The sequence below is a fragment of the Rhinolophus sinicus genome, chromosome 13 (assembly GCF_057876585.1).
Source record: "Rhinolophus sinicus isolate RSI-liver-muscle chromosome 13, RSI-T2T, whole genome shotgun sequence".
Lineage (NCBI taxonomy): Eukaryota > Metazoa > Chordata > Mammalia > Chiroptera > Rhinolophidae > Rhinolophus > Rhinolophus sinicus.
Genome location: NC_142513.1, coordinates 55,795,353 through 55,820,291, shown reverse-complemented (window position 1 = coordinate 55,820,291; position 24,939 = coordinate 55,795,353). Strand labels below are relative to the sequence as shown.

Sequence of the window (24,939 nt, the reverse complement as noted above, 5' to 3'; positions counted from 1 at the left end):
TCTTGAGTTTTTTTTTCTTCTGTGATATTTCTTATAGAAACTTTAGAAATCATATAGAAAATTAGAGAAACTTAAGTCTGTAAATTTTGCTCGGGGTTTAGACCTAAACTCAGGCACTTCCTACATACGCTCAAGTTTTCATTGGTATCGCCTCTGCCCTGCCACCCTGATTCTCCTCTGCATAGGAGGAGAAGTGATGGCACCAAAGAAAGAAATGATTTGATGGTGTCATTTGGCGCCTCATTCAGCTTGTGAAAGGCTGCACTGGTGGGTCTGCCACCTGGGACACAGAAAGAGGTGTTGTCACAATCCCTCGCAAATGGAAACTTTGCATCCCGTCTATTTTTCCAAACAGATTTGGTTTATGTACCTTAGGTTTCCAGGAGGAGGCAAATGTGACCTTCACACTATAGAGCCTACACTCCAGGGTTTGGATGGATAGACAGAATTAAGCATCACCCCCTCGTTAGGGTGGGGAAACAAAGGATGGGAATAGCCAATGCTTTTTCCAGGGTCCTGGGACCCTCTAAGGTGAATCTGGAAAGGCCAGGCAGGTACTGCTGTCAGCCATACCCCACCCTTTTCACTCTAGAACAGGCATTTGCTTCATGACAATCGCTTTGTCAAGGCCAACTTCAACATAGGATAACTTTTTTTCTTGAATAAAGGGCATTGGTCTTCCTTAATGGACATTAAATGGTAAATGTGGAAAGGGAAATCTCGATGGCCTATATTTTCAGTGTAAAAATATTCCTCATTCAAAGCATATAACAATGGCTGAGCACAAAGAATGAACTACAGAAATGTTTATAAAAAAGTTTGTCAAAGTAAAAAAAAAAAAAAATCGCACCAACCCAACTCTCCAAAAGAAGGCAATTAGTTAAATCCATCATAGTCAATAATCCCAGCAGGATTTATGTTCCCCTTTAAAATTCTGGAAAGAAAGGGGGAAGGCAGAGGTCTATAATAGACTATAGACTCAAATGTCTTTAAAGGATATGTACATGTGGAAAAATATTGGAAAGCTCCACATGAAAATGCTGTCACCTATTATATTTGACTAATGGGGTTATAAATATTTTCTAAATTTGTTTAAGAATTTTGAATGAATGTATATTTATTACTTCTATGATCAGATTAATTCCCATACAACTGATATATGAAAAAGGACAAATATTCACCCTTGGATTCAGACAGACAGATGGCAGACAGATTCACAGGCCGCGTCTCAATCCCCTGCTTGCACAGAGCAAATCATTTCCCCTCAGGGGCCCTGATCGTTCCTCCCAGGCCCAGGACACGGCCTCACCCACTATTTATCCATGTGTATCGGTACACATGACACATGTAACTGGCCTCTTTGTCTTATTTCTCACCCTGATTGGGGTTGATGTGTAATATGGGGAAGCAAGCTGGGACCCTTATTTCCAAGTGGATGAAAACATTCAACATACACATTCAACACACGTAACTTTTATTCAGTGCCAACATGTTCACAGCTCTGGGGACCGTATCCAGGTAAATGCACGTAGCCCGGCTCTTCGGGAGTCTGCCTCAACTGCCCAGGGAAGGGGGGCGTCTCCCATCTGGGGCGCTGCCTGCCGCACGCTCTCTGTATATCTGAACACATGCTGAGGGCTCGGTATAGCTGAAAAAAAAATAGCTCGATGAGTAATTTTGATAGCAAAAAATGGAAACAAAATTGCAGGATATTTCTCAAAAGTATGAACATTTTAGGAGGACTGAAACCACAACTTTGGAGACAGGTAGGGAGGCAGGTATCATATGAAATTGTTAGGACATGTATGTGACCATGGGACAGTTTATTTATTGGTCTGCCCCAACATATCAACCAGGAATTAGCTAAATTAGTATTTTTCAACGTGTGTCATAATGATTCTTGCAGGAAATTCACTCAAATTCATATTATGCCTCATAACACATATTCATAAATATAGAAGAAAATCAATTTCAATATGAAAACCAACATGTCAGACACGTGGCCGTCCACATCTACAGAAAGAGACAGGCAGATAACTGGGAAATGGGTGGTAAAAAACGAGCAGAAATGGAGACAGGCAGCAAGAAACTACAAACAAAAATAACTGTGGAAAGGCAGAAAATATAATTTCCCAAGAGTGACTGAATATCTCCTTTATGAGACACCAAATGGGTAATTCCCTCTGTCACTGTTTCCCTACCTGCCTGCCTCCTTGCCCCCCTGACTACCTAGCTACCTACCTAGCTGCCTCCCTACCTACCTGCCTACCTACCTCCCTGCCTGCCTCCCTGCCTGCCTACCTGCCTGCCTCCCTAACTAAGTACCTCCCTGCCTCCCTGCCTCCCTGCCTCCCTGCCTCCCTACCTACCTGCCTGCCTCCCTGCCTGCCTCCCTGCCTGCCTCCCTGCCTCCCTACCTACCTACCTCCCTGCCTGCCTCCTTGCCTGCCTCCCTGCCTGCCTACCTACCTACCTACCTCCCTGCCTGCCTCCCTGCCTGCCTACCTGCCTACCTACCTGCCTGCCTGCCTCCCTGCCTGCCTCCCTGCCTGCCTCCCTGTCTACCTACCTACCTACCTACCTCCCTCCCTGCCTGCCTCCCTGCCTGCCTCCCTGCCTGCCTACCTACCTACCTACCTACCTCCCTGCCTGCCTCCCTGCCTGCCTCCCTGCCTGCCTACCTACCTACCTGCCTACCTCCCTGCCTGCCTCCCTGCCTGCCTCCCTGCCTCCCTGCCTGCCTCCCTGCCTCCCTACCTGCCTGCCTGCCTCCCTGCCTGCCTACCTACCTACCTACCTACCTCCTTGCCTGCCTCCCTGCCTGCCTGCCTACCTACCTCCCTCCCTGCCTGCCTCCCTGCCTGCCTCCCTGCCTGCCTACCTACCTACCTACCTCCCTCCCTGCCTGCCTCCCTGCCTGCCTACCTACCTCCCTCCCTGCCTGCCTCCCTGCCTGCCTACCTACCTACCTACCTACCTCCCTACCTGCCTCCCTGCCTGCCTACCTACCTACCTACCTACCTACCTCCCTACCTGCCTCCCTGCCTGCCTACCTGCCTACCTACCTCCCTCCCTGCCTGCCTCCCTGCCTGCCTGCCGACATACCTCCCTCCCTGCCTGCCTCCCTGCCTGCCTACCTACCTACCTCCCTCCCTCCCTGCCTGCCTCCCTGCCTACCTACCTCCCTCCCTGCCTGCCTCCCTGCCTGCCTGCCTACCTACCTACCTACCTCCCTGCCTGCCTCCCTGCCTGCCTACCTACCTACCTACCTCCCTCCCTGCCTGCCTCCCTGCCTGCCTACCTACCTACCTACCTCCCTCCCTGCCTGCCTCCCTGCCTGCCTGCCTACCTACCTACCTCCCTCCCTGCCTGCCTCCCTGCCTGCCTGCCTACCTACCTCCCTCCCTGCCTGCCTCCCTGCCTGCCTACCTACCTACCTACCTCCCTGCCTGCCTCCCTGCCTGCCTACCTACCTCCCTCCCTGCCTGCCTCCCTGCCTGCCTCCCTGCCTGCCTACCTGCCTACCTGCCTGCCTGCCTCCCTGCCTGCCTCCGTGCCTGCCTCCCAGCCTGCCTCCCTACCTGCCTACCTACCTACCTCCCTCCCTGCCTGCCTCCCTGCCTGCCTACCTACCTGCCTACCTACCTCCCTGCCTGCCTCCCTGCCTGCCTCCCTGCCTGCCTACCTACCTACCTACCTACCTCCCTGCCTGCCTCCCTGCCTGCCTCCCTGCCTGCCTCCCTGCCTGCCTACCTACCTACCTACCTACCTGCCTGCCTCCCTGCCTGCCTCCCTGCCTGCCTCCCTGCCTACCTACGTACCTACCTACCTACCTACCTACCTACCTACCTACCTACCTACCTGCCTCCCTGCCTGCCTCCCTGCCTACCTACCTACCGACCTACCTACCTACCTCCCTGCCGGCCTCCCTGCCTGCCTCCCTGTCTACCTACCTATCTACCTTCCTCCCTGCCTGCCTACCTACCTACCTTCCTCCCTGCCTGCCTCCCTGCCTACCTCCCTGCCTGCCTCCCTGCCTCCCTACCTACCTGCCTCCCTGCCTGCCTCCCTGCCTACCTACCTCCCTGCCTGCCTTCCTCCCTGCCTGCCTACCTACCTACCTTCCTCCCTGCCTGCCTCCCTGCCTGCCTACCTACCTACCTACCTCCCTGCCTGCCTCCCTGCCTGCCTACCTACCTCCCTGCCTGCCTCCCTGCCTGCCTCCCTGCCTGCCTGCCTCCCTGCCTGCCTCCCTGCCTGCCTGCCTACCTACCTACCTCCCTGCCTGCCTCCCTGCCTGCCTGCCTACCTACCTCCCTCCCTGCCTGCCTCCCTGCCTGCCTGCCTACCTACCTACCTCCCTGCCTGCCTCCCTGCCTGCCTACCTACCTCCCTACCTACCTCCCTGCCTGCCTCCCTGCCTGCCTGCCTACCTAACTCCCTCCCTGCCTGCCTCCCTGCCTGCCTGCCTACCTAACTCCCTCCCTGCCTGCCTCCCTGCCTGCCTGCCTGCCTACCTACCTACCTACCTCCCTGCCTGCCTCCCTGCCTGCCTGCCTACCTAACTCCCTCCCTGCCTGCCTCCCTGCCTGCCTGCCTACCTAACTCCCTCCCTGCCTGCCTCCCTGCCTGCCTACCTACCTACCTACCTACCTACCTACCTCCCTGCCTGCCTCCCTGCCTGCCTACCTACCTACCTACCTACCTCCCTGCCTGCCTCCCTGCCTGCCTGCCTACCTCCCTACCTACCTCCCTGCCTGCCTCCCTGCCTGCCTGCCTACCTAACTCCCTCCCTGCCTGCCTCCCTGCCTGCCTACCTACCTACCTACCTACCTCCCTGCCTGCCTCCCTGCCTGCCTACCTACCTACCTACCTACCTACCTCCCTGCCTGCCTCCCTGCCTGCCTGCCTACCTACCTCCCTCCCTGCCTGCCTCCCTGCCTGCCTCCCTGCCTGCCTCCCTGCCTGCCTACCTACCTACCTACCTACCTACCTACCTACCTCCCTGCCTGCCTCCCTGCCTGCCTACCTACCTACCTACCTACCTCCCTGCCTGCCTCCCTGCCTGCCTGCCTACCTCCCTACCTACCTCCCTGCCTGCCTCCCTGCCTGCCTGCCTACCTAACTCCCTCCCTGCCTGCCTCCCTGCCTACCTACCACCCTCCCTGCCTGCCACCCTGCCTGCCTGCCTACCTACCTCCCTCCCTGCCTGCCTCCCTGCCTGCCTACCTACCTACCTACCTCCCTGCCTGCCTCCCTGCCTGCCTACCTACCTACCTACCTCCCTCCCTCCCTGCCTGCCTCCCTGCCTGCCTCCCTGCCTGCCTGCCTGCCTGCCTCCCTGCCTGCCTCCCTGCCTGCCTCCCTGCCTGCCTCCCTGCCTGCCTCCCTGCCTGCCTACCTACCTACCTACCTACCTCCCTGCCTGCCTCCCTGCCTGCTTACCTACCTCCCTGCCTGCCTCCCTGCCTGCCTACCTACCTACCTACCTCCCTGCCTGCCTCCCTGCCTGTCTCCCTGCCTGCCTGCCAACCTACCTACCTCCCTCCCTGCCTGCCTCCCTGCCTGCCTACCTACCTACCTACCTTCCTCCCTGCCTGCCTCCCTGCCTGCCTCCCTGCCTGCCTACCTACCTACCTACCTACCTCCCTGCCTGCCTCCCTGCCTGCCTACCTACCTCCCTGCCTGCCTCCCTGCCTGCCTACCTACCTACCTACCTTCCTCCCTGCCTGCCTCCCTGCCTACCTACCTACCTACCTACCTACCTACCTCCCTGCCTGCCTCCCTGCCTGCTTACCTACCTCCCTGCCTGCCTCCCTGCCTGCCTACCTACCTACCTACCTCCCTGCCTGCCTCCCTGCCTGTCTCCCTGCCTGCCTGCCAACCTACCTACCTCCCTCCCTGCCTGCCTCCCTGCCTGCCTACCTACCTACCTACCTCCCTGCCTGCCTCCCTGCCTGTCTCCCTGCCTGCCTGCCAACCTACCTACCTCCCTCCCTGCCTGCCTCCCTGCCTGCCTACCTACCTACCTACCTGCCTCCCTGCCTCCCTGCCTACCTACCTACCTGCCTCCCTGCCTGCCTACCTACCTACCTACCTCCCTGCCTGCCTCCCTGCCTGCCTCCCTGCCTACCTACCTACCTACCTCCCTGCCTGCCTCCCTGCCTACCTACCTAGGTACCTACCTCCCTCCCTCCCTGCCTCCCTGCCTGCCTACCTACCTCCCTGCCTGCCTCCCTGCCTGCCTGCCTACCTACCTACCTACCTCCCTGCCTGCCTCCCTGCCTGCCTGCCTACCTACCTCCCTCCCTGCCTGCCTCCCTGCCTGCCTACCTACCTACCTCCCTGCCTGCCTCCCTGCCTGCCTCCCTGCCTGCCTACCTACCTGCCTCCCTGCCTCCCTGCCTACCTACCTACCTGCCTCCCTGCCTGCCTACCTACCTACCTACCTACCTCCCTGCCTGCCTCCCTGCCTACCTACCTACCTACCTACATACCTACCTCCCTGCCTGCCTCCCTGCCTGCCTCCCTACCTACCTACCTACCTCCCTGCCTCGCTGCCTGCCTCCCTGCCTGCCTACCTACCTACCTACCTGCCTCCCTGCCTACCTACCTACCTGCCTCCCTGCCTGCCTACCTACCTACCTACCTCCCTGCCTGCCTCCCTGCCTACCTACCTACCTACATACCTACCTCCCTGCCTGCCTCCCTGCCTGCCTACCTACCTACCTACCTACCTCCCTGCCTGCCTCCCTGCCTGCCTACCTACCTACCTACCTGCCTCCCTGCCTCCCTGCCTCCCTGCCTACCTACCTACCTACCTACCTACCTACCTCCCTCCCTGCCTGCCTCCCTGCCTGCCTCCCTGCCTGCCTCCCTGCCTACCTACCTACCTACCTCCCTGCCTGCCTCCCTGCCTGCCTCCCTGCCTGCCTACCTACCTACCTACCTACCTCCCTGCCTGCCTCCCTGCCTACCTACCAACATACCTACCTCCCTGCCTGCCTCCCTGCCTGCCTACCTACCTACCTACCTACCTACCTCCCTGCCTGCCTCCCTGCCTGCCTGCCTCCCTGCCTGCCTACCTACCTACATACCTACCTCCCTGCCTGCCTCCCTGCCTGCCTACCTACCTACCTACCTACCTACCTACCTCCCTGCCTGCCTCCCTGCCTGCCTGCCTCCCTGCCTACCTACCTACCTACATACCTACCTCCCTGCCTGCCTCCCTGCCTGCCTCCCTGCCTGCCTACCTACCTCCCTGCCTGCCTCCCTGCCTGCCTCCCTGCCTGCCTACCTACCTACCTACCTACCTCCCTGCCTGCCTCCCTGCCTACCTACCAACATACCTACCTCCCTGCCTGCCTCCCTGCCTGCCTACCTACCTACCTACCTACCTACCTCCCTGCCTGCCTCCCTGCCTGCCTGCCTCCCTGCCTGCCTACCTACCTACATACCTACCTCCCTGCCTGCCTCCCTGCCTGCCTACCTACCTACCTACATACCTACCTCCCTGCCTGCCTCCCTGCCTGCCTGCCTCCCTGCCTGCCTACCTACCTACCTACCTACCTCCCTGCCTGCCTCCCTGCCTGCCTCCCTCCTACCTACCTCCCTACCTACCTACCTACCTGCCTCCCTGCCTACCTCCCTACCTGCCTGCCTCTCTACTTTCCAACCAGCCTCACAACCTCCCTTCCTAATTCCCTGATAACTTACTATTAATAGACCAAAAAAAAATATGACGTAGAGTAGTCATATCTGGCACTCTGCAGGCAACCGCCTACCTACCTATTCAAGAATAAAACAGTAGGACAGCAGATAGGCAGGCAAATAACTACATACTACAAACTAAGTTGGGCAGGCAGGAGGCCAGTAAGGAAGTAACTGAATACTAAAAACTAAGGTTAGACAGGCAGGGAGGCAGGCAGGGAACTAACTAAATACTAAAAACTAAGGTTAGACAGGCAGGGAGGCAGGCAGGGAACTAACTAAATACTAAAAACTAAGAGGCAGGCAGGGAGGCAGGCAGGGAACTAACTAAATACTAAAAACTAAGGTTAGACAGGCAGGGAGGCAGGCAGGGAACTAACTAAATACTAAAAACTGAGAGGCAGGCAGGGAGGCAGGCAGGGAACTAACTAAATACTAAACAGTAAGAAGCAGGCAGGGAGGCAGGCAGGGAACTAACTAAACACTAAAAACTGAGAGACAGGCAGGGAGGCAGGCAGGGAACTAACTAAATACTAAAAACTGAGAGGCAGGCAGGGAGGCAGGCAGGGACCTAACTAAATACTAAAAACTGAGAGACAGGCAGGGAGGCAGGCAGGGAACTAACTAAATACTAAAAACTGAGAGGCAGGCAGGGAGGCAGGCAGGGAACTAACTAAATACTAAAAACTAAGGTTAGACAGGCAGGGAGGCAGGCAGGGAACTAACTAAATACTAAACAGTAAGAGGCAGGCAGGGAGGCAGGCAGGGACCTAAGTAAATACTAAACAGTAAGAGGCAGGCAGGGAGGCAGGCAGGGAACTAACTAAATACTAAAAACTGAGAGGCAGGCAGGGAGGCAGGCAGGGAACTAACTAAATACTAAAAACTGAGAGGCAGGCAGGGAGGCAGGCAGGGAACTAACTAAATACTAAACAGTAAGAGGCAGGCAGGGAGGCAGTCAGGGAACTAACTAAATACTAAAAACTGAGAGGCAGGCAGGGAGGCAGGCAGGGAACTAACTAAATACTAAAAACTAAGGTTAGACAGGCAGGGAGGCAGGCAGGGAACTAACTAAATACTAAAAACTAAGGTTAGACAGGCAGGGAGGCAGGCAGGGAACTAACTAAATACTAAACAGTAATGGGCAGGCAGGGAGGCAGGCAGGGAACTAACTAAATACTAAAAACTAAGGTTAGACAGGCAGGGAGGCAGGCAGGGAACTAACTAAATACTAAACAGTAAGAGGCAGGCAGGGAGGCAGGCAGGGAACTAACTAAATACTAAAAACTAAGGTTAGACAGGCAGGGAGGTAGGCAGGGAACTAACTAAATACTAAAAACTGAGAGGCAGGCAGGGAGGCAGGCAGGGAACTAACTAAATACTAAACAGTAAGAGGCAGGCAGGGAGGCAGGCAGGGAACTAACTAAATACTAAACAGTAAGAGGCAGGCAGGGAGGCAGGCAAGGAACTAACTAAATACTAAAAACTGAGAGGCAGGCAGGGAGGCATGCAGGGAACTAACTAAATACTAAAAACTGAGAGGCAGGCAGGGAACTAACTAAATACTAAAAACTAAGGTTAGACAGGCAGGGATGCAGGCAGGGAACTAACTAAATACTAAACAGTAAGAGGCAGGCAGGGCGGCAGGCAGGGAACTAACTAAATACTAAACAGTAAGAGGCAGGCAGGGAGGCAGGCAGGGAACTAACTAAATACTAAACAGTAAGAGGCAGGAAGGGAGGCAGGCAGGCAACTAACTAAATACTAAAAACTAAGGTTAGACAGGCAGGGAGGCAGGCAGGGAACTAACTAAATACTAAAAACTGAGAGACAGGCAGGGAGGCAGGCAGGGAACTAACTAAATACTAAAAACTGAGAGGCAGGCAGGGAGGCAGGCAGGGACCTAACTAAATACTAAAAACTGAGAGACAGGCAGGGAGGCAGGCAGGGAACTAACTAAATACTAAAAACTGAGAGGCAGGCAGGGAGGCAGGCAGGGAACTAACTAAATACTAAAAACTAAGGTTAGACAGGCAGGGAGGCAGGCAGGGAACTAACTAAATACTAAACAGTAAGAGGCAGGCAGGGAGGCAGGCAGGGAACTAACTAAATACTAAACAGTAAGAAGCAGGCAGGGAGGCAGGCAGGGAACTAACTAAATACTAAAAACTGAGAGGCAGGCAGGGAGGCAGGCAGGGAACTAACTAAATCCTAAAAACTAAGGTTAGACAGGCAGGGAGGCAGGCAGGGAACTAACTAAATACTAAACAGTAAGAAGCAGGCAGGGAGGCAGGCAGGGAACTAACTAAATACTAAAAACTGAGAGGCAGGCAGGGAGGCAGGCAGGGAACTAACTAAATACTAAAAACTAAGGTTAGACAGGCAGGGAGGCAGGCAGGGAACTAACTAAATACTAAAAACTGAGAGGCAGGCAGGGAGGCAGGCAGGGAACTAAGTAAATACTAAAAACTAAGGTTAGACAGGCAGGGAGGCAGGCAGGGAACTAACTAAATACTAAAAACTGAGAGGCAGGCAGGGAGGCAGGCAGGGAACTAACTAAATACTAAAAACTAAGAGGCAGGCAGGGAGGCAGGCAGGGAACTAACTAAATACTAAACAGTAAGAGGCAGGCAGGGAGGCAGGCAGGGAACTAACTAAATACTAAAAACTGAGAGGCAGGCAGGGAGGCAGGCAGGGAACTAACTAAATACTAAAAACTAAGAGGCAGGCAGGGAGGCAGGCAGGGAACTAACTAAATACTAAAAACTAAGGTTAGACAGGCAGGGATGCAGGCAGGGAACTAACTAAATACTAAACAGTAAGAGGCAGGCAGGGAGGCAGGCAGGGAACTAACTAAATACTAAAAACTAAGGTTAGACACGCAGGGAGGCAGGCAGGGAACTAACTAAATACTAAACAGTAAGAGGCAGGCAGGGAGGCAGGCAGGGAACTAACTAAATACTAAAAACTGAGAGGCAGGCAGGGAGGCAGGCAGGGAACTAACTAAATACTAAAAACTGAGAGGCAGGCAGGGAGGCAGGCAGGGAACTAAGTAAATACTAAACAGTAAGAGGCAGGCAGGGAGGCAGGCAGGGAACTAACTAAATACTAAAAACTAAGGTTAGACAGGCAGGGAGGCAGGCAGGGAACTAACTAAATACTAAACAGTAAGAGGCAGGCAGGGAGGCAGGCAGGGAACTAACTAAATACTAAAAACTAAGGTTAGACAGGCAGGGAGGCAGGCAGGGAACTAACTAAATACTAAACAGTAGGAGGCAGGCAGGGAGGCAGGCAGGGAACTAACTAAATACTAAAAACTGAGAGGCAGGCAGGGAGGCAGGCAGGGAACTAACTAAATACTAAAAACTGAGAGGCAGGCAGGGAGGCAGGCAGGGAACTAAGTAAATACTAAACAGTAAGAGGCAGGCAGGGAGGCAGGCAGGGAACTTACTAAATACTAAAAACTGAGAGGCAGGCAGGGAGGCAGGCAGGGAACTAACTAAATACTAAAAACTAAGAGGCAGGCAGGGAGGCAGGCAGGGAACTAACTAAATACTAAAAACTAAGGTTAGACAGGCAGGGAGGCAGGCAGGGAACTAACTAAATACTAAAAACTGAGTGGCAGGCAGGGAGGCAGGCAGGGAACTAACTAAATACTAAAAACTGAGTGGCAGGCAGGGAGGCAGGCAGGGAACTAACTAAATACTAAAAACTAAGGTTAGACAGGCAGGGAGGCAGGCAGGGAACTAACTAAATACTAAACAGTAAGAGGCAGGCAGGGAGGCAGGCAGGGAACTAACTAAATACTAAAAACTAAGAGGGAGGCAGGGAGGCAGGCAGGGAACTAACTAAATACTAAAAACTGAGAGGCAGGCAGGGAGGCAGGCAGGGAACTAACTAAATACTAAAAACTGAGAGGGAGGCAGGGAGGCAGGCAGGGAACTAACTAAATACTAAAAACTAAGGTTAGACAGGCAGGGAGGCAGGCAGGGAACTAACTAAATACTAAACAGTAAGAGGCAGGCAGGGAGGCAGGCAGGGAACTAACTAAATACTAAAAACTAAGAGGCAGGCAGGGAGGCACTATTTTCCAAATTAGAAACAAAGTGTAGGCTGTTAACTAAGTAGAAACTGAGGACAGGAAGGGAACTACAGATGAAACTGTTTGGGAAGCTAAACTTAGGAAGTTTGGACAGAAAACTGACAAGCATACAGCCGTGGTCATTGACAGTCCTTAATTATTTTCTCATGCCTAAAGCAGTTGCACTTTTTATCGTCTCCCTATAACATGTGAGGCATTTCCTTGAGTAGTTTCACCTTCTGTGATACCATCCCCAGTAAGAGAGGCATTTTGTGTTACGGGCCAGTACACACATACACAATCTGAAACACACCTTTCATGAAAAAAATTGTCCCATGTTCACGATGTGGTCTATTTCTAACCTATTCTTTACCAATTGGTTATAACAGTATCTAGACTGTATTATCCATTAGGTAGTCAATTACCGTTCTGAAAGCTCTTCTTCCTTAGCCCCGTTTCATCTCTTAGTGAAGTGACCTCTACGTCCCTGCGTGTGGCTGTTCCCTTGTCCCGCAGCAGCTGCTCAGTGTGATCGCCACTGTTAATGATGTGCCAGCCAGGCATGACACGCGTGCCATTGTCGGTCTTTGTATTTGGGACCTTGTGGGTCATTGGGACAGTACGTGGACTGCACAGTGCGGTGTGACTGTTTGTGAGGTGAAGTCAGGACAATTTCCGCAGGTTCCAGTTTGTGGCGGTCGGTAGTGTGTGGGCAGGGGTGGCTTCCTCTGGTAGGAGGGAGAGAGACGACATGAGAAACTGGGCGCCCCCATCCCCACCCCTGGCCCCCCAGTGTGCTGTCAGAACAGAAAGAGATTCTGTAGCCAAGTGGGAGTCCTGAGGCCATTACAAAGTGCTTTGGAAGAAGCACAGAGAGCCCAGACCTGAGCTGTCAGCGTCCAATGGCCGGAATGCACGAAGACCCCTCCCCCTTACCTGTGCTTTTGTGCATTCACTCGGTTCTTTAGCAAATACTCCCTGAGCACCAAGTGTGTGTCTGACCGCCTGAAGGGCCTGGACCACCCAGAATGTGCTTTGCTGCCTGTGGGAAGGTGATGTTGCATATTCAGGCCCCTCTGCAGTCCCACCCGTGGGTTTCAGTCCAGCTCCGTCCTGCTGACCTGCCCCTGTGCCTTGGGCCGAGCGTCAGTGACTTTAGCAAGACGCCCAGGAGTGAAATGAAGCAGCTGTCCTGGCTTTGCAGGTCTAAACATGTGAATGTCAGGTGACAAAGCTGGCCCATGTCACCACCAGTCCTTCTTTTTTTGAGGGGGGTGGGGGAGCGTTGCTGAAACAGAAACTCATTAATCCTTTCAGGAGAAAGTTCTGAGATTGGCCTGCCTCTCCAGCTTGTGCTGGAGACCATAGTAATTCCATCCTGTTCAGTGGAGACTCCAAGGTGAATTGAAGTCTTGGCAGGTTCAGCTGGAGAGGAAAGGGTACGTTTTGAAATATAAACGTCAGGGTCATTTTCCGCTTCCATCTTGTCCCATAAAGGAACCAGGAACTTCTTTTGCTTAAAAACGCCTTTCAGTTCACCTTTTAAGTTTAGTTCACCAAAGAGTATCAATAGACCTGGCCTTTTCAACCAGGGCAGTGAATGAAACACCCAAGACAAGGCCCTGAGGTCTTGTTAATCTTGTAAATCTTTGCTAATAGATTTCTGGAAAATAGAGAATTTCCATAATCAGTGCTATAATTTTTGTCTTGAAATATACACCCGGGTGCCAAAAAATGTATGTACATGCCTTATATTTATCTTTTGTTATCAGTATATATTATTACAATTTTAATACTGTTTTTTTTCCTTTCTTAAAATGTGTGTGTACATTTTTTTGGCACCTTCTGTATAACTGCAATTTGACCCCAAGTAATAGGAAGTAAGATTTAGCCCTTTTCATAGTCTCTGTAGCAGCACGTGACAGCGCTGAGCCTCTGAATACCGTCTCCAACATATGGAGGGTTCCCGGGGCCCCACTGATAGGACTGCTTCCCCCGGGAGTTCCTCCTCGGGAGAGAGGGCTCTCCTGCAGGCTCCAGGGAGAAGAGTGTCCCTATAAAATAAGTTCCTAGAGAAATACAGCGTCAGCACCACTCTCCTTATTCCTTAGAATACGAAGGGCAGGTCACACTTCTGCCTGGAGTCTTTGTTTCGTCTGAGGTTTTGTGGTTTTGTATTTTCTAACCAGGATGTACTTTGCTTTGGCCTGTAGTGGAATCTTCTGTTGTGTTCGGCTTCATCCGTGGGGTTGGGGGAAGGTGTGGTTAGACTTGTTCCCTTTGCGTATGTCGTGTGAATTCCAGTGGGAGTCCAGTGGCTGCCTCCGCCCGGGCTCCTTCCTGGTTACTGGTCCTGCCCCTGGGCTCGGTCCTGTTACCTCTACCTGTCTTGTCATTCCCCCATCTCTGATCGGCAATGAAACATCTTTGGAAATTCGGATGAGGGTCCGTCTTCTGTAACTGCTTCCGAGCTGGACAGGGGTGTAGAGCTGTCCCTACCTACGAGATTGCCGGTTAAAGATGGTGGAACGACGGGTCCTCGGAAAATCGGGGTGGCTCTATCTAGAAACTGGATCGAGCTGGGGGCCCCAGACTGGGAGATGGAGCTCTGAGGGCCGTTTCAGGGTTATTTGCAGGGAAACCTTACATGAGAACCATCGGTAGTTTAAAGGACTCGATCCTGGAAGAGAAAAACTTAACCAGAAGGTTAAAGAGGCCTGGTCTAAATAAGAGTAACCTGAGAATAACAAGGAGGGGAACCAATAAAGATGAGAGACGGGGCAAGAACTAGGATCCCCAAGAGTGAAAAGGGGATCCCAGGGGCGTGCAAGGAAAGAGGAAAACACGAGCTCTTAGAGAGGGACTAGAGAGCAGCCCCAGGAGTCTGGGCTGAGTTACCAGAACTTCTCAGTCCTGGGAGAGGGACGTGCTGTGTGTTGGAAGGGGAGCCGCAGGTCTTCAGTTGGGTCACAGGAACAGAAGCCACAGCCTTCCTTCTGGGGGCGTCCTGTGGAGACTTAAATAAAACAGGTTTGGAGGGAAGTGGACCCAGCCACGGACTCTCTGCAGCCTCACAGCAATCGGGGTGCTCGGACTAAGTGCAAACGGTCCCTTCCGTTTAGGGGCTACCCTGGGGGACCCGTCTCCGCTCCCTTGGCTTCTAACAACCCTTGTTCCCCTGGCTTTCCGGGGCTGCAGTGCGAGGAGGGCTCAGCCGGGGCAGGGGCCGGCCCCCTTTTCTCTGGGTGCCTGCTGCCGCTGTCCCAAGTGCACAACGTGGGAACGAGCAGAATGGAGGTCAGACGTGCAAGCATCCGCCCGCGCTGAGCCAGGCCCCAGGTGTGACAGGCCGGCTGTGCAGGAGCCGCCCTCAGGGCCCGGCACTAACTCCCGGTTCTCTTCCCCGCACAGGCTTCATCCCCCCGCCGCTCATCTTCGGGGCCGGCATCGATTCCACCTGCCTGTCCTGGAGCACGTTCTGCGGGGCGCGGGGCGCCTGTGTGCTGTACGACAACGTGGTCTACAGGCGCCTGTACGTCAGCATCGCCATCGCGCTCAAGGCCTTCGCTTTCGTGCTCTACACCACGACGTGGCAGTGCCTGAGGAAAAACTATAAACGCTACATCAAAAACCACGAGGGCGGGCTGAGCACCAGTGAGTTCTTTGCATCTACTCTGACCCTAGACAAGCTGGGGAGGGACCCCGTGCCCGCCAAGCCCACGCATAGGACCAAGTTTATCTATAACCTGGAAGACCATGAGTGGTGTGAAAACATGGAGTCCGTGCTATAGTGACGCCAGGAGGGCTGGACTCTGTACAGTGATCAAAGGGTCATTTGTTTTTTCCTACAAAAAGAAAAAAGGTTTCAAAAAAAAACAACTCAGTACACGTACACGTACGTACACACACACACACACACACACACACACACACACACACACGCGCCCTCTGTCCTTTTTCTCCAAGTCCGAGCAGACGGGATTGAGAATGAGGAGAGCGTGGGCCCCGTGGGACCCGCTGGCCCAGAGCCCGCTCTGTGAAGCCCCTCACGGTGCCGTCAGGGTGCCGCCAGCTGCAAGCAACAGGCGCTGCCAAATTCAGGGACGGGTGGTGGCCAGCTTGGGGGACGGACACTCCCGGGTACACATACGCCACACAAAACCAGCACCACCACAATTCTTAAGGAAAGTCTACTAAAACACACGCTGACAACACGGCCAGGACAAGCACTAGTGACGGCCTGTGCCCCTGCCTGCTCCCGGGGGGTGGGGTGGCACATCCGTGCCAGGGGCGCGAGCCCCTCCTCTCTCACTTTCGCAATATGGGTCACGGTGCAGACGACTCACCCCGTCTGCCTGTGGTTCAAGGCCCCCGAGTTCTCAGCGATGCTCATGGGTGATCCGTGCTGCAGTCTGTACGCGGCACCTCTCACCAGCCCCAGGGCCACGGTTAAGACCGAGGGCCCAAGGGGGAACGGGGCCGGGGGCCAGCGTCTCCCCTTCCCCGCAGCACCTCCCCCCGCCCCGCAGAGTGACCTCAGGAAGCAGTGGGCGTCGCCTGGCTATGACGGACCTCGTTCAGAGCCGGGGTGACCCAAGCCAGTCCACGTCATTTGCTTACATTTGCCAAACATTTTGCCATTTTTTTAAGAAAAGAAATACAATGCATATGAATTTCAAACTGTTGTATGTATAATCCTCTAATACCATTTTTAACTCCTAAAATCTGTTAACCACTTCAGTCACTCACACAGTTCTCTAGGCCGAATTTACTATGTTGGTTGCTTTTACTTTCTTCCTTTTTTTAATGCACCAAAAATATAATGTGATTCAAGGGATGCAATTCATCTATTGTAATTTTTTCTTTATCATTTCATCCTCATTTGGATATTCTGTGAAAACAACAAGAGAACATCCTATGTGTTACAAGAAGAAAAACAAAATGCTTAAAAAGGATAATGTGTCCAGTCAGCCTGCCGGTGAAAGAATCACATTTGAGACAAAGGGGGTAATGTGATGAATTGCAAATCTGCCTTCTTGCTTTATTCCCATGATTCAGTGATCACTGCCGTTAGAGGCCCTTTTATATTCACGCCTCACGTTCCAAGAGGCGTTCTTCCCAGCCTGTGGAGGAGACATGCTTAGGTGGGGGTTGTGTGCAGGGTGCAGTGCTTCTGGGGAGGGAGAGAGAGAGTGGGTGTCCAGCTCGAGCTCTTGAGCCGCCTGTGGTGGATAAACCCACGTGCTCCTGGAGGCTACTGCCTTCCAATGTGTGGAAACGGCAGTGGAGTTTTCAGGGTTAGTCTCGAACTAGGAACCTTTGTGTGTGTGTATTTTGAAAGAGACTCAACCTCAAACAGCTTGAGAGCAAACCTGTCATTGTTTGTGGTAAGAACTCTGGGGAAACCCATTGTAGCCAGCACACTCGGCCTTATTAGGCCATTTCCCTAGGTGAAGGGCGTCTGTCTCTCACACACACACACACACACACACACACACACACACACACACACACACAGGGACCCGTTCATTTCCCGTCATACCTCTTCAGTGACCTTTGTCGAGGCCACTCATGACCCCGGGAAAGACCTCTGATTGGTTGGTTTGCTTTTTGAAAGCCTCAGACACATATTTGCAGTTACCCAGAGAGAAGAAGAGAGTCAGGGGCAGAGAAGGGAGCTGTGCCAAATTTTTAACAAACGCTGTAAAAGGGGGCGGTTTGAGTGACAGCCCACCACCAGAGAGAGTCCCACCCGAGGAGGATGACCAAAAGAGAAGCTTGTGTCGTGGTGCGTGGGGACGGTGATCAGCTGCCCGCGATATGATGCTTCCGAGACGTCTCCTTTCCCCTGTGTGGTTAGTCATGAAAATGGGACACTCGTCCATAGGTTAACTAGTAAAAAGGTAGACTGCTCTCCAGCGAATTCATGAACTACGTCTGCTCTGTCACTCCTCTCAGGCCCTCACACCGCTCTGGACAGGTTTCGAGTTAGTCTTGTTTGGAAATGTATTGCTAATTGGTCACTGCCGCCTTAGCTATTGTTGCCTGGCTCTCCAGAGCCAGTTTCCACGCGTGGAGGCTCCGTGACTAGTGCATCCTGGGCTGTCTGCTGGTTTTTCTCTTTAAAGGGTGTTGAACACTGTGCATTTTGGATTTCTTTTCCCCCCTAGGATTTTAGGATGAATGCGCATAAGCGGTTAGGGTGACAAAGGAAAACAACGCCCACACTCAGTATTATCCACAACTGGACGTAAACTTAAAGTCCCCTGTGGCAAGATCTAAAGTGTGCTGTGTCACCTTTTTAAAAATGTCCTTTCTTGCATCTGCTACAGGACAGAAAACCTAGTCTAGTTTTCATTTCTCTTTTTGTGCCCAAGCACCACTGTGCATCCCGTACTCCATCCAGCTCCTTGGTTATTTGTTTGGTTTCGAGGGGGATTTTGAATGAAAAGATTTCCTGGCAGGATCTTCACTGGAAAACAAAAATGGAAGAAGGGCTGGAATAAACCTAGAAAGTGAATATTGAAATTCTGTCTCTGCTGCTACAAACTCCTCCACCAACATGCCCAGGGGGTGAATGAAAAAGTCTCTCGGCTGCAACTTTTGACATTTTTTTGGTAACAGCTACACACAGACCAAGAAGCTTTTTAGCAGTAGGATTTGTGCATGTGCAGTAAATACATTTTGCCAACGTATGTCTCTGGGGGACGCGGTTTGCTGTCCTCCTCCTGCCAAGGCTGTGCCCTGGCCGGGCAGCTTTGCTCCCTTCTTCACGCCTCACAGAGGAAGGCGCCCTGGGGACGCTGCCTCCAGAAAGCCACACATGCCCGCTTTCCTCACAGCCAGGGAAGGAGTCAGGGGAGCCCCCCTTTCATAGCCCCCTAAGGGATTTGCTAGCAGTGTTTACCATGCCACATAATAAGGGGAAACCGAGAGCCGAGGGACCCTTTGCAGATTTCCTAACATCTTAGGAGCAGGAAGGAGTACGCCTCTCCACAAAAACCGCTGCTTTCACCACCTTGCAGTGGACTAGCTTCCTCCAGTGACAACTTTTAAGTTTGGTTAAGTGGCACCCATACATTACAATCCCTGAGGCCGCCTCCCTGTCCCCATAATGTCCCCTCGCTGTGCGTGGCCAGATTCTCCAGCCCTTCCCACTGGGAAGCACACAGGCCTGCCGTGCCCTGCACACGGGGAGTCCTTGGCTCCCCGTGAGCCTGCAGAGCTGGGCTCCTGCTGCTGGCCATTCAGGTCCTAGAAACGTGGTTTCCAGCCAGTCCTGCGTCTGAGCACTGCTTGGGAGTCCTGACAGCAGGCCGAAGAATAAAGGTCGTCGGGTAGAAATCAGTGCGCTGGTCAGACAGTCAAGAGTGGAGGGACTCCCAAGCAGTATTGTCGTATTGTCATCTGGGGCTTTGGTTTAGATGAGGGGAAAAAACAGGCAAGCACGTTTTCAGACCAACAGAGACTCTTGCTGTGTCATGCTGTTCTGGCAGCTTGAGAGAGGACCAGGTATCTGTCCAGAACCAGGAGACAGTACCAGTCACTGAGTAGGGGCTTCATGGGTCCCCTGAGCTCACGCCACTGCCCTCCCCACAGCCTCCTCTCAGCCGTGACCTGCATCCCCCTTAGGTTAGAGTCCAGCTCAAATGCCTAAAGGTGCCGCCACATTTTCCAAGAGGGTGCAAGTGAAATTAAATTCGGCCTAGAAAATTACCCGTATCCTCCTCTCTCTGCCTTCCCCTCCCTGTGCATTAACCCACCTCTCCCAGCTCTACGATTCTTACGTTCTGAACAGCTGCAAGGACCTAACCTCTTAGACCACTGGCCCTAAATGACAGCCTCAGACCCAGCCCCCTCTAGGTATTATGGTTGCCCAAGAATAAACTGGAGAACAGAAGAATCTTCACCTGGGGGAATATGCAAGGAAGATATTTTTGTTTACATGCCTCGTACGGGGCCTGTTTCCTAGGGTAACACGTGGAGGCTACACTGTCTGCACACAGCCACCCCCCACCCGCCTCTTCCTCACATTTGAGGCCACCTCAGAGGGCTCGCTCATCACAGCAGGGCAGACGAGTTAAAAGGCCAGAAATGGGAAATTCAGAAAAGCAAAGATTCTCAGAAATCTGACTGCCACGGAGACAGGGACGGACACACACGCTTCTCAGAGGGCATTCACCAGGCAGCACGGCTTTCCTTTGCAGGGTCCGTGCCATCTGTGGGTGCACTGTGTGGGCTGCATGTTTCCTAAGTACGCATTTATCATTCGCTCCTTTAGGAGCGTGTTGGCTACATGCCAGGCCCTGGGCCAGATACAGAGGTGAAAGGACATGGTCCTCTCCCGTAGGAGCTCACAGTTCCACGAGGCAGACACACCTGAACACAAACAAAAGCAAGAGAATCAATAATGTAAAATGCCTCGGTCCGTCTGTCCAGGTGTAAGGCGAGCTGATTCTTGGTGGTGCGAGCTTCTGGCTCATGGCATCGAGAATCAGGGGGCTTCAGAGAACAGGGTGGTCTAGAAACCAATGAGCAAAGAGCAATGGGTGTTTGTCTGCCAGGGACACGGGGGCAGAGGCCCCGTCTATGGAGGAGGCCATCAGAGCAAGTTCACAGACTTTCCGTAAAGGGCCCGGTGGCAAATGTGACTTTGAGAGCCTTGTTGTTTTCACATGACAGTGGCCCTACACACGTGTAAACAAGCGAGCGGGCTGTGTTCCAATAAAGCTTTACTTACAAAGCCCGGCAGTGGCTGGGTTTGGCCGCGGGCTGTAGTGGGCTGACCTGTTCTGAGCACAGGCTGAGGTGTGGAGCAGCACAGCATGTTTGGGGGACCCCAGCAGCTGGGCCGGGTCATGTGTTGGAAGGTTCCTTCAGCCAGGTGTCTGTCAATCAGCCCTGACATTCCTGATCCAAGGAATCTAATCTAGGTTTCCCAGTTTTCCAAGGATGAGGTAAGTGGCCCATTCTTGTCTGGCTTTATCATCGAAAGCAACATATTCTTTCTCTCGTGTAACGAGGGGAATTTGAATGTTACAACCTATATAGCCCCTTCCAGCTCTGACACTCACTCTGTAGTTTTACCCGAGTAATCGTCCTTTTTTTTCCTTAAGTGGTGGAAACAGGCACGGGCGGGGAAATGTAGGAACTACAAAAAGAGTGAATCCAGACACTGAAGAGTATTTCAAACGTCCCCCTCCTTCCCACCAACACAAAACGCTGGCACTATCACACTAACAGATATGCCAGGCTTGATAACTGGTAAGCACTAATAACTAATGATAACAGGACCTAACATTTATCAAACACTTCCCATGAACCTGCTTATTACGTGTATTAGCTTATTTAACCTCAACAGCCGCCCTGTGAGTTGGGAACGGTCATTAGCTTCAGTTTACAGGAGAGGAAAATGAGGCCTGGGAAATTCCCAGATTGGCTCAAGGTCACGGAGTCAAACCCAGGTCTGTGAACCCAAAGCCTATCGTCTCTGTCTCTGTGGGTACTTGCTCCCCACTGGGCAAGACGGAGGTACCCTCCCCCACCTGTAGGGACTAGCTCACCAGGCGGACCCGGGCTCCAATGGACTGTGGGGCCCCCCATACTCTCCCAGGGCCCCTGATGTAATAATCAGGGCACAGCGACAGCTCCATTCTCCCTGTGTTACTCCCTGATCAGTTTATATGGGGCGTTCTACCCGAAGCAGACAGGTAAGAAGAAACAGGCGATTCCTCTGCTACAATGCATCCTGAGATGCCGGGAGGTACTCCCCAGTGCTGGTCATCCGCTCCCCCGGGGAGCCCCCAAAACCTCTCCTGCCTGGCACACCTGCGGTTCCCAACAGCTCCCTCAGGGGCTCAGCTCTGGCCGTCGGCCTTCAGACACACCCCCTCTGGTCACTGGTTGGATATGTCTTTATCATCAGATGCTAGGCTCTTAGAAACTGAGTTTCTAGACATTTCTATTTTTGTGTTAATGACTCAGGCCAACAAGCAGTAGCTGATGATTATCTTATGGAAAAAATATTCAGAATTGATGCTGACGTGGTCATGTTCTTTTACTAAGAGCAAATGGAACAACATGGTACGTTTCCTGGAGGTTTACTACTGCATGAAATCCCCCCAAATTACACTCTGTTTAAATTCAGCCTAACTTAACAGAAGCTAGTTCTCAAGGAGATATATTTGTCAAGACTGTTTGATTTTAGAATCTACGGTCATAAAAGAAATTAGAAGAACGCAATGTAGGAAGTTTCCTAACAAGAGGAACCCAACTAACATCAGTTGAACTCTAGTCCGGCAACAAGGGAGGGGGCTGGGGAGTTCAAGTTCAGTAAGACGTGCTGGACACGGGCCAGGTGCCGTACGGCGTGATCCCAGGTAACGCTGCCAGCAGCTTTCTCGCACCAGCCCTAGGAGGTAAGTATACTTTTTCCCACTTTACAGATCAGAAAACTAAGGCTCAGTGCGCAGAAGCTTCTCAAGGCCACACAGCTAGTTAGAAAGTCAGCAGGAGCCAGGTCTGTCTGACTCCTGAACCACTGCTCTTTCCGTCACGCCCCATGGCCACCAAAGTGAGAACACAGCGCTGGCTTCTCGGGAGCTGCAATGAGGCCAACAGGGCATCTACTTTTGGGGAACCCCCCTCACCCCAGTAGTCAGTAGTTTCAGAGAGAAATGAGCCAGAGCTGGAGGGAGAACCTCTGCACAATTTTGCATACAGGCACAGGACTCTAAAATGAGGAAAAACTCTTTTTTTTACTTTAATAATTAAACATCGGAGACCTTTAAAAATACTGCTCCCGCCTCCTTCCACCTGAGCCACATCAGCAGTTTTCCAGCCACTGCATCATCCTGCCGGAATCATTCTGCACGCGAGAACCAGCCCCAGCTCTCTGGCTTCCATCCCTCCCTCCCCAGCTCCCTTCCCCTAAGACTTGCGGCAGGACCCCCAAAACTACAAGAACCTGGGCCTGTGAAGTCAAACAGGGATGCTCCTTATTGCCCAGAACATATGGGCTTCTCTTATCAACTAAATCTCAGCTGCCAAATCCTGAGGAAAGGAGTGACATTGCCACACTGTCACCTTTGGTACCGCTGGGTCAGAGTCTAACGAGGACAAGTGACTGAGTGGGGATGTCTGTGGCCCCACGGTGCCTGTCACTAAACAGGAAAGTTGCATGGCATGGCCAGTGAGACCTGTGCAGCTCGTAAATCATCCCAGGCACGAGCTGGGTTCTTAATGCCTTTTAAACAAAGCCACAGCCTCTATTTTGGAAGCGTGGCGTGGGCTTAGCAATCGCACGCGATAGTTTCTCTTGGCATGCGGTGAATGTCTGTGGCTGAATGAAACACACCGGTCCATAATTCTGGATGAGGAAACATGACATTTTGATGCCGGTGGTTCTCTCGGGCGCTCAGCCACCTCTTCAGTAGAGATTCCAGTGACAGGGTTCTAGAACACAAGGCCTGTCACTGGTGATTTACATGAGATATAAGACGAGGTGAATGACGGGGTGTATGTTAGTCAACCCCATAGAAGAAAGACCCACATGAGTGTTGGTATACGATACCTAGAGAAATACGCTTCTCAGAAAGAGTTGGCCTTCAGACAGGCCTCTGGGCTTGGAACCTGTCTCCTCGGGGTTATATGGAGCGAAACCCAGCATTTTACTGACATGACTTTCTGCTCTTATCCATTCCACTGCCAAGCCGCGATGCTATTACAGACTTGTAAGCCTAAAGAACGAGTAGGAAAACCGGAAAAGACCGACCTTTCTTTTTCCTCTTGGCTCTTCTTTCCCCCCTCCCCCTTTAGGCACAGAGTACCAAGACATTGAGACTGAGAAAACCTGCCCAGAGTCACAATCACCTTCAGAAGACTCCTTTGTGAGAAGCTGAGGGCCTGGCCCTCATCCTCCTGCAGAGAGCAGCCCATCACCGCCCACAGACCTCGCGGGCCTGACTTAGCGTGCCCTGCCCTGCCCTGCCCTGCCCTGCCCTGCCCGAGAACCCAAGGGGCGCTGTGTGAATTACCCGGCCAGTGTGTGGGCCCGGGAGTGGCCGTGATCAGAAATCCTCTAAACCCTCCAAGCAGACCTTGCCCGGTCACGCACGGTGACCCGGTATGCAAACCCTCTTTTGCCCATCCCTTCTTTGGCTCCTATGGGGATGAGCCGCTGACACGCTTTAGAAAAAACCCCCTCTCCAGAATGCTTCTCTGATCGAGGTACCCAACAGCTCTTCCCAAATCAGCCGAGGCTGGATTTTAATAGGAGGGGGCAAAAATCTCCCCGTCTCGCAGAATGGAGGGATTGGGGGGACAGCACATACTCGATAGATTTTGAGTGTGGTATTCTGTATTTTTGCAGCTTATATTTTCCAGATGAGCAGTTTAGAGATATGTGATGTAAAGTACATACTGTACAATTGCTGAAAATTATATTAAAAGCACTATTTTAATTCTTCCTCTGTGTCATGCTGCACTGTCCATTATCTTTTCTCTCGGTGTCTTTGGGTAGGACGACCTGAAAAGATCCTGTAGGAGTGGGTTTCTGGCTGTGTGTGTTCTCTATTCACGGGCTCTGGATTGTTCAAAAGAGCATGGGCTCTGGAGTCAAAACAGACCTGGGTTCTGATCCACAGCCCAGCACTCGCTGCTGCCTGTGGCCCTGAACAAGCGATCGGACTCCTCTGAGCCCAGTTTCACCATCTGTAAAATGTGAATGTTGACACCTGCTTTATACAATGGTGGGAAGTTACCATCCGGTTTCCCGTCCGGGTTCTCCCACTGTCCGTAAACCCTGGGAGGGCAGGGAATGGCCCCTTGTACGGCACATCACATTTAGCGGGTGCTCAGTAGACGAATGAATGAATGAATGAATGAATGAATGAATGAATGAATGAATGAATGAATGCTAGACACAGAGCCTCAGACCCATCAGCCCGCGGAGCTTTGACTGTGTCAGCTTTGAGGTGTGTCAGTCGCACACCTCAGGCAAGCACAGCACTTGCCTTCTTTTCTCAGGCCCACAGACGCTCCCACCACCTCACCCGTGGATGGAGTTCCCGTCGCCTTCCCAGACCTCCCCCTAGTTGCCTCCACAGCCTGAGTCCACTGGCCGCACGTCTACCTCACGTGGACACCTT

General features: G+C 52.8%; 1 protein-coding gene and 1 long non-coding RNA gene across 3 annotated transcripts in view; one reads left to right on the top strand and one right to left on the bottom strand.

The window, feature by feature from the left end:
- The window catches only part of SLCO3A1 (solute carrier organic anion transporter family member 3A1), a 255,342-nt gene extending 231,085 nt beyond the window's left edge, over positions 1-24,257 (top strand). Inside the window, exons 10-11 of one of the 2 annotated variants that reach the window (XM_019726695.3) lie at positions 15,203-15,445; positions 23,609-24,257. In XM_019726695.3, the coding sequence (XP_019582254.1) occupies positions 15,203-15,445; positions 23,609-23,691 (326 nt within the window). In that variant the 3' untranslated portion in view covers positions 23,692-24,257. Of the gene's footprint in view, positions 1-15,202; positions 16,638-23,608 lie in introns of those variants that run through there. The other variant, XM_019726694.3, reaches the window with a different exon arrangement.
- Positions 1,458-13,319, bottom strand: LOC148756089 (uncharacterized). Its single transcript, XR_016018257.1, has 2 exons — positions 12,217-13,319; positions 1,458-1,648 (listed from the first exon to the last, which is right to left on the bottom strand). It is a non-coding gene; the product is annotated as an uncharacterized LOC148756089 (long non-coding RNA).
- Positions 24,258-24,939: the final 682 nt, after the last annotated feature.